The 9,570-nt window shown below is 46.9% G+C and overlaps 1 protein-coding gene across 4 annotated transcripts in view; it reads right to left on the reverse strand.

The window, feature by feature from the left end:
- Positions 1–9,063, reverse strand: part of CEP43 (centrosomal protein 43) — a 30,191-nt gene extending 21,128 nt beyond the window's left edge. For 2 of the 4 annotated variants that reach the window (XM_036102638.2, XM_036102635.2), the window contains exons 1-5: positions 8,877–9,061; positions 8,320–8,373; positions 4,840–4,894; positions 4,073–4,161; positions 3,496–3,633 (exon numbers count right to left, since the gene is read on the reverse strand). In XM_036102638.2, coding sequence (XP_035958531.1) covers positions 3,496–3,633; positions 4,073–4,161; positions 4,840–4,894; positions 8,320–8,373; positions 8,877–8,978 — 438 coding nt within the window. In that variant the 5' untranslated portion in view covers positions 8,979–9,061. Of the gene's footprint in view, positions 1–3,495; positions 3,634–4,072; positions 4,162–4,839; positions 4,895–8,319; positions 8,374–8,876 lie in introns of all 4 variants that reach the window. The other 2 variants (XM_036102637.2, XM_036102636.2) reach the window with 2 other exon arrangements.
- Positions 9,064–9,570: the final 507 nt, after the last annotated feature.

Genomic DNA, 9,570 nt, shown 5'->3' on the forward strand with positions numbered 1-9,570 from the left:
GTGGCTGAGTGTCTAACTCTTGGTTTCGCCTCAGGTCATGATCTCAGGGTCATGGGATCTAGCCCCTTGTTGGGGCTCTGCACTCAGCGGGGAGTCTGCTTCAGATTCTTTCTCCCTCTGCCCCTCCCCACCATGTGCGCTTTCTCTAAAATAAATAAATCTTAAAAAAAAAAAAAGAAGAATCCCTGTTGGGTTGGACCCTGCAAAGGATACAAAGGTGAGCCCAAGCCCTTGTCCCCAGCCAAGGGATGACGTGGGGAGGGACGGGCAACCGCAGGGGGCTGCCACACCCACGCAGAGCCAGGCACTCAGTTACAACAGCTGCCAGCAGAGAGAGAGGAAGAACAAGAAGAAACATCCCAGAAGGCAGAGTGGAAGGGAGACCGTGAATGACAACATTCCACGGCTGAGTATGGGGATGATGCACCATTTTAGGTGGAGAGCAGATGAGAAAAAGGCAAGAAAGCAAAAGCCACTTTCAAGTATAAGCAAGTCTGGCTGAAGCACAAGGTTCCACGTTTCAAAAAAAGGCATAAGGCTAGAAAAATGAGTAGGCACCGCATCACGCAGATCTTAACATCAAGACTGAGGAATCTGGAAACTATCTAGTTGCCATTACACAGTGATTGCAATTTTTAAAGTGAAAAGGAACAGATAAAAGGCTGAACCTTAAAATGAAGTCAACAAGCATGAAGGACGCAGAGTGAGTGCTGGCCATGCCCGCAGGGGTGCTGGGGAGCAGGACGGGAGTGACTGCAAGGTGCTCACGGGCAGGGAGGGGGCTCACCCGGGGCAGCGCGGCAAACAACCAAGTGCTGGGATTCTCCACGCTGGGGAACATCCAACACCCTGCAAAATCAACTCAAAGTCACGGTAAAGGACGTGGGGCATAGCAACCTGATTCTTAAGGTGGTTTGAAAATGCACTTTTGGCAAAAGCATCACTAACTGAGTTCAATGGGCTGAATCCACAGCTAGTTTTCTTCTCCAGCATCAGAAGTCAAAGGTTAATAAAACCTAAGGAAAGGTGTCCCCTCAAAGTTATAAACACTAGTGAAGATGGAAAAGCCAAAATGGACACCTGTGAGTTCCCTATTTTAAATATGAATTTGACCACTGATTTATGTGTGTATACACATACACACAACCAATTAAAATGACATACCCCAATATTCAGAGGAGAAAAGTAGCAAAGAGTGGGTATTTCATAATGGTTTCAAACTTTAAAGAAGTAAAACAATGACTTCTTGAAGCTATAAAAATCTTCTCCTGTGTCCGTTTGACAGAAACCCAGCTCTGAAACAGGGTAAACTGACTGGGGAGGCTTCGGATCCACCAGTCAGAAAGACATATAAAGAATACATTTATTGAGTTTTCATTTTCAAATCAACCCAACTAGACAAGAAATCTCTTACTGGGTCTCAGTTTGAGGCAGATGCCCTGTTTAGCAGCACACAGAGTTTCCCAGTAATCAAGCTTGCTTTCTTCCATCGTGCTGCTGGTACAGGCGGGAGAGAGACTCCTTCCTGACAGGACTGAACCGAGGGCACAGAGAGGCAGCTCCTCGGATTGAAACCAAGGAGTCACAGAAGCACAATCAACACGAACACAGAAATCTGGAGCAAGAACTGGAACTGGGTGGTTATCTGGGAGGACACATATTTTTCACCTTTTGCGACTTTCACTTTGTTAGAGTGAAGTCTGTTTTTTCACACAGAATTCAAATGTGTTCGTGAGTTAACAAGGGGTATGTGTGGGGAAGAGCTGGAGATTCTGGTTTCATGCTGGGGAAAGGACTGAGCTGGACGTAGGGAGCCATCAAACAGTAATGAGAACAGAACGACAAACGATGATGATGAAGGCAAAGACTTGCAGATCCCTGCATGCGAAGCACGGTTGCACAAGCTACCCTGACTCCCCTCGGTTCTCACCACCACCCGCAAGGCTGTTACTTCCATCGTCCCCATTTCGTGAGTTAGGAACCTAAAGCACGTGGAGGTTAAGTGTCTTCAGAGAGTCACACACAGGACACGGCAAAGCTGGGACGTGACCCCAAGCATCCTAGCTCAGAGCCCACGCTCGTGCTCGTGAGCTCAGGGACAGCACACCAGAGAACGGGGGCCAACAGCACCTCAGAGAGCTGAACCCAAGAGCTGCTGCAGCACGCCCGCCCCCGCCATGCCCCACTTTCCCCTGCAGCGCCCCCTTCTCACCCCAGCGCCCTACCCCTGCTGCAGCATACCCCACCCCTGCTTCCCACTCCAGCGCCCCGCCCCAGTGCCCCACCCCAGCTCCCAGCTGCGGCACCCCACTCCTGGCCCCAGCTCCCCGTAGCCGCCTTAGAACAGCTTCCCAGTCCTCTCCTCTACTCTCACATTGAGACTGAGTTTAACAAAATTTCCACTTGAAAATTTCCACTTGAAAAACCCTTTAACTAAAACCAATTTGACTCCTAAAATGTGTGGTACTAACCATTTACTGTACACTCCCTCTATTACCGTAAGCCATCACTTACACGTCCATTTCCTTATGGGAACACATTTTATCTTTAATAACTCTCAATTCTTCTAGTCCAGGAAACTGTTTTATCTTTTCATTCAAAGCACCTGTTTGTTATGCCCGATATGCAAGAGGTGCTCAGTCAGGCTCTCCTGATGTTCAAAGATTCTAACACAAAACACGCTCTGAGGCTCTCCACACAGAGCACAGCAAGTGCACAACCCTCCACATTCTTACTTATAAACCAGTGACTAAAAGCACACATTTAACCGGGAGTCTGAGACAGCTACCACATGGTCCACATCTGTGAAACAGTATCTCTCTGTAAAACTAACGTTTGTAACTAGTAACTAAGAATCAGACAATCTCATTAGCAGATCTCTAAAAAGGAGTAAGAAAAGCAGTAGCTAATCAAGAAAGCAGAAGTTTGAAAATGCTTAGAAACTAAGCACAATCAACAGCTTAAACAGCTTTAAGTCTATTTTTAAAAAGCCCTTAAGTTCAAAAAATTATTAAGTAGCCTCTAATTCAGCCCTGTTCTGTTTAAAACGGTAACAAGACTACTACTAAGGAGCTGAGTGTTCTCTGCACTTGACAAGCACTAACCTGTGCCTCAGGCCTCACAACCGCCACGATGCCGCCCAGGGGGAGGCGCCCGCTCTCCCGATGCCGCCCAGGGGGAGCCGGGGAGGGGCCTGCACGTCCGAAGCCAGCCAGCCAGTGGAGGAGCGCGGCTGGTTCCACACAGCCGGACCCCTGACCCCGACGCCCGAGTGCCCATCTGCAGAACAAGCGCGGCACCAGACTCAGCTGCCGGGTCTCCAATTTTCATCAAAATGTGCCTTTATGTGATCTGACTGTGTTTTGTTTTGTTTTTAAGGAATAGCTTCTTTCCATTTAAACTTTGATTCACTATGTATGCAAAACTCTGCATGGCTACACTAAGCAGCCAATAATTACAATAGGAAAAGCTAACAGAGGCTAGAATTATACTTACCTCCCCATTGGTTGGCCCTTTTTCTTTCTGTTGACACCGTCTGATCACTTCTAATAATAAAGGGCCACCCACAGTACCTTCCGCTTCAATAATACCTAGATCTCGGGCTAAATTCTCTCGGCCTTCAAGACCTTGAAACTAGAGGAGAGGTAAGATATAACAAGTAAGATATAAATGCAGAGAAGTATGCAAATTATTTTCAGAGATTAAAGAAAAATATTTTGGGGACGTAAAGATATCTCTAAACACAGAGAGATCATTTTTATAATGAATAAAATGCCCATTTAAAAAAATTATATATTTCTTTTAACCAAGTCTCTACATCCAAAAATGGATGTATCTGACATCAGAACAAATTAATTCGACAAAACACTCCTTTCAAAGTTCTACGAAGCAGCATGGGTACCAGCTATCTACAGCTCACGTGGCTTTTAAGAAAAAGATAATCAACTACAAAAAATAATCTATATGCAAGACCCTATAAAGTGTCAAATGTTGTTAAGTTTCAGGTTATAATGAACTCATCTGTACCAAGGATGGTTTCAAAGGATAGATGTAAAAAATTCATGACTCTTACTGTGCTGGTTTCAGGCTGAAAAACGGCCAAGGTGAAGTCAAGATTGAAAAACTGGAGAAACTCTGCAACAAGACTAGCCACCAGCCGGCCTGCGAAACGTGAGAGGCGGTGAGCACACCTGTGAGAGCCCTGAAGCCCCCTTCACTAACACCACGGAGTAAGATTAATTAACTGAAGAAAAGAGGTTTCTAAATTTAAATTATAAATTTATCTTTGAAGAACACCAGTAATGAAAATCTCAGTCCCGTGTTTTCATTAGGATCATCAGTTTGAAGCTAACTATTAATAAAACAACATAACATTTCATAAACGGATTAGAATATTTTGCTTCTTACGTAAAATTGGTTTTAACCAACAATTTCCCATGACCAAGAATATTCAAAACAACTCAACAGTTGTACAATAAAATATGATTTTAAAATGAGAACCTATAAGAATCACAGACTTCAAAAAATGTCTGAAACTCCTTGAGGCGCCTGGGTGGCTCAACTGGTTAAGTGTCTGCCTTTGGCTCCAGGTCATGATCTCAGGGTCCTGGAATCGAGCCCTGGGTCAGGCTCCCTGCCTCAGGGAGGGGAGTCTGCTTCTCTCTCTCCCTCTGTCACCCCACCCCCCCCCCATGTGCTCTCTCTCTCTCTCTCAAATAAATAAAATCTTAAAAAAAAAAAAAAAAAAAAAAACTGAAACTCCTCATCTCTCCTAAATAGAGTCAACATTTGAAAATTCGGAGACAGACAAAATAAACAAGAACGAACTGAACATCTTACCATCTTTCGTATTTAAAAACTTTCTCAGGCTCTCATTGACTAGAGGAGTTTTGTTCTGTTAAAAAATGAAATATTATGTCATGCATTTATCCTAAAAACAACTACAAAATGTGGTTTAAAGTTTAATTTTTTGGCAGAGATGTAAGTAAAATATGGTCACTCATAAAATTATGGTTAAACCCACTCCACAACTACTGATTACTAAAGGAATTCTTTCATGCTACTTAATATCTCAAAGCTAATAAAATGAAACCACACATGAAAATTTGTATTTATTTTTAATTTTTAAATATGCCACAAATTGTTTATGAAACTACTTTAGAAGCTAGATCTTCAGATACTCATGTGAAATGGCAATACATTTACTTACAAAAACAACTGTTTATTATTCTAAGTACATGTTGACATTTTGTCATCATAGATATCTACCATTTATAGCATGCTTACTGTGAGCAAGGACTCAAATTACACACTTGTTATTTGCAGCTCATCAGCAGTATGTGACATGATTTTGTGTAGTGCATAGGCCAACTTATTTTTGCCATTAGACGTTTATTTGAATAAATACAGAAAAAACACTTCTAGCTCACTCAAGCTTCTTTAAGCAGACTGAATGAATTATAGGTATAACGACAGTCTCATATTCTACTGATGGAATTATAAACGGTGCAATCACTTTGGAAAGTAGTCTAGTAAAGTTTTAAAGAGTTAGTACCCCTACCATATGACCCATCTGTAGGCATTTTCTCAAAATAAAAGCACAGATCCAAGCCAAGACATGTACTTGAATGTTCACAGAAGCCCTATTTATAATACTAGAAACTGGAAACAAGCCAAATGCTCATCAACAGATGAATGACTAAACAAACTGTCACATATCCATACAATAGACACTACACAGGGAAAGGCAGAATGAACCATTAATACAAAGGACAATATGAACAAATCTCAAATGCATTATGCTGAATGAATGCAGCCAGATCAAAGAAGAAAAGAGAGTCTGTGCAGTAGGATCCCACATGTATGGCTCTTAAATACATGGGTGGCCCTGGGGTGTGTGGTGGGGGAGGGTGGTACAAAGGGGCTTGAAAAAGCTTTCAAGGGTCAAGGATATGTGCACTATCTTGACTGTTTCAAGGTTGCATAAATGTGTTAAAATGTAACACACCATACATTTAAGTATACTGAATTTACTGCAGGTCAACTGCACCTCAATAAAGTTGTTTTTAAAAAACCCAAAAAAGACAAGGAAGGGAAAGATCACAAAGGTCCTTAGTAGGTTGGTCTAGGAAATTTTAAGACACTGAGTCAACTGAAATATTTAAAGAAAATGGAGGAACAAGAGCAGATGTGTATTATAAACAGCCAAGCTAGGAGCACTGCAGAAAAAGGACTTCAGGAAGATGGTGAGGGACAAAAGCAAAAGGGAGACTGGAGAGAAGAAAGGGGTAAAGCAACCTGCAAAAGAAATAGCTCAGCATAGAGTAAGAGGGCAGCAGAGAACCTCCTTAGACATCTCAGCTACAGAGCTGCCAGACAGAACCAGGCGAGCGACTGGATGCAGAGAACGAGGAGCAAGGTCCAGGCAACTCTCCGATTTCTTGCTTGGATAAAAAGCAGTCCCCATAAGCAAGATCGGTGCAGCAGGCAGGGTCACATATGGGTCTGAAGCTCACGATATGGATCAAGGATATAGGGCTGAAGTTACTGGTATAATTAAGGTCATCCAGGGAGAGAGCACAGAATGAGAGCTACTGGAAAATACACCAAGGATTTAAGTCAGGTGTAGAGGAAAAACATCACGCTAAAGAAACCAAGGAGTGCTCAAAAGGAAAAAAGAAGAGAACAGAAAAAAGTCCCAAAAATCAAGGGAGATTTTCAGGAAGGAAGGGAAGAATTAAGAATGTCAAATGCCACAAAGAACAACTAAGTTAAGAACTAACACAGGTAAGAACTAAAATATACTCAATAAGGAGATTCTTCTTGACCCCAGCAAAGGGAAGTCCTTAGATGTAGAAGATTTAAGGCGAACTTAAGTGGATTTAAGATGTTAATGTATTAAAGGGTGCCTGGAACATAAGAAATAAGACATACACATTCTTTCAAAATTCGACTGTGAGGGAAAAAAACTGAGTGGTATTAAAAGGAGAACATGAGTTAAGGAAAACAGTTTTCTCCTTGAGAGAGATACAAACGTGTTTCTATGCTCAAGAGAAGAACCAACAGCAAGGGAGAGGCCAAAGACACAGCAAATGGTTGAGGAGCCGAGAGTACCTGGAAGGCAAAACCCAGAGAAAGTGACTATTCTTGGACAAGACAGAGGATCCTCCACCAAAGCAGGAAGGAAGGCGTAGAGGTACATACAGACGCAGGGCAGCTTCTGAGCTGAGTGACAGATCTGCAGGGGAAGACACAGAAAGTCAGGACCTGATGCCCCTACAGGCCAGCTGCTGAGAGTGCAGCACACAGGAGAGGTGGAAGGCTAGGCGCAGCTAAGTGAGAGCTCTGAGTGAAGAGGACTCCCGGCCCGCCCAGACCCTCGCTGAGGCACGCACCCGCCAGCTAGTCACGGCAGCAACCCAGCGCTGGGTGACGGCTCTAGGACGGACACGGCAAAAGCAGGGAGGGGGGTTAGGTTGCTCAATTAAATGACGTTTGCGGTTTTTCCCAGAGCAAGTATGGCTGGAAGGCAAGGAAGCTGGGGTTTCCTAAACATGGACCATAGAGTCCAGACAAGTCAAGAACAGAGGGCAGCCGAGAGAAAACTGACACCTGGACAAACACAGAAGAGCCAAGAATTGAAGCACTTCATGCAGTTAAAGAGGAGCAGACACCTAAGTCTAAAGTGAGGAGGAGATGAGACGGATCTGTCACAGGAGCAAGGTGAAGACCCTGATTATGGAGTAATTCTCGCTGACAAGTTCCAGGATATTTATTCAGAGTGGTGGGAAGACTTGAGGTAGAGAAAAAAAACTAAATGCACTTATATAAAGAAGTGGCTGGACTTCTGACAGTGACAAAGAGCACATGATTTTAAAATAACTGGGCGGTCAGATAGTGGAGAAAAGTTACGTACTCTATTCCCCCACCTGTGGGCATTCACAATATACACACTGACCTACTAAAGGTGCTGCAGGATCCTGCAGCAAACCGACAGCGGAGCCCTTTCTTCACGGAGCGCCTCCGACCTCGTTTTTCGGATTTCCCCTACGGAAAGGCATCTGCGCCACCAAAGCCTGACCACTGGCCCCCGAGTTACTACTGTGCCTTGACTTTCTTTAGGCTACTCCAAAATTCTAAAATATAGGCAAAAAGAGAGTAAGGCTGCCTCTCTTCCAATAGTAAAAAAATGTAATCCTTAGTACTTCAAAATCATCCTTGGCTACACCCTGACGTATGTACTATTTTGGAATAACGTCTAAGTAATTAGAAATTAAACATAAACGAATACGGTAATGTTAAAATTTGTCGATTTCATACCTCTACTTTTTCTTGCTCTTCTAGTGCTAAAAACACAGCTGCTCGGAGTTCAGCCTTTTTTTAAAAAACAAGGGTAAAGGGACAAAAATTGTTTCAAGGCAATTTTCATGACCAGAGGTGCGTACGACGTAAGTTCCACAGGCACCATCCCCACCATCTAGAAGCCGAACACTAACGAGACAGCAACGCCTGGCGGGCAGGTGCAGAGAGGTCAGGTGCACCGCGAGGCCCTCCCGCACAAAGCCCCCGCTCCCCGCCCGGCCCGCCCCCAGCGCCCGCCCCGGCCGCTCAGCCCCGCTGTCGCCGCCGCGACGCCACGCCAGCCACCGCCCGGCAGCTGCGGCGCGAGCCGGCCTCCCGACCCGCACGCCGCGAGCGCACCCTGGGCCTCCGCGCGGCCCGCCCCCCGAGACCCGGCCCGGCTCCGCGAGGAGCCGCCCCCCGCCCGCGGCCCAGACGCGACCCCGCGCGACCCTTTGTGACGCCCGCCGTCCGCACAGGCCCTGCGGCCCGCGGGCGCGGCCGGCGTCCCCGCGGCCCGGCCCGGCCCGCTCCACCTTGATGCGGTTCAGGACCCCGCTGTTCTCCAGCGTCTGCACCAGCAGGTCTCGCAGCTCCGTGTCCTCCTCCGGCACCACCGCGGCCGCCGTCGCCGCCATCTTGCTTCTCCAAGACAACCGCCCAAGCCGCGCCAACGGCCAACGGCCGCCGCAGATTCCGCACGCCGCGCGGCGACGCGGCCGAGACCACGCCCCCCGCCCCGGCGCGAAGCCCGCCCTCGCGTCGGGGGCGGGGCCGAGGGGAAACGCAGAGGGGCGGGGCCCCCGTGCCCGTGGAGGGCGTGGCCTGCGGCTGGGGCGGCGCCGTGTGTCTGCGGCTGGCCTCTGCTGCCTGCGAGCTTCGAGGGCGGCGGTGAGAGTGGCCACGCAGCGTTGCGGTGCCTCGTCATTAAAATTGTATTACATCGCACGCATAAATAAATTGTGTGCTGTGAACGTTAGACGCGTTCGCACAGGTTGAAAGGGACGCCCTGTCCTGCTCAGCTAGCCCCGGGCGGGACTGGGCGGGACGGGGCAGGCGGAGGAGCTGTGTCCGAGGCCCGCGCCGGCTACCCGTGCAGGCACGCTGCAGCTGGGAAAGTCCTGACGTGGGCCTCGTTTCCGCCGTGCTGCCGAGATGTGTGCACATACACGCGGGTATGTGTGTGTGCACCGCTCACCGCGCTAGAGCCTGCACACACAGGCATGCATG

The sequence above is a fragment of the Halichoerus grypus genome, chromosome 9, assembly GCF_964656455.1.
Source record: "Halichoerus grypus chromosome 9, mHalGry1.hap1.1, whole genome shotgun sequence".
NCBI classification, from domain to species: Eukaryota; Metazoa; Chordata; class Mammalia; order Carnivora; family Phocidae; genus Halichoerus; species Halichoerus grypus.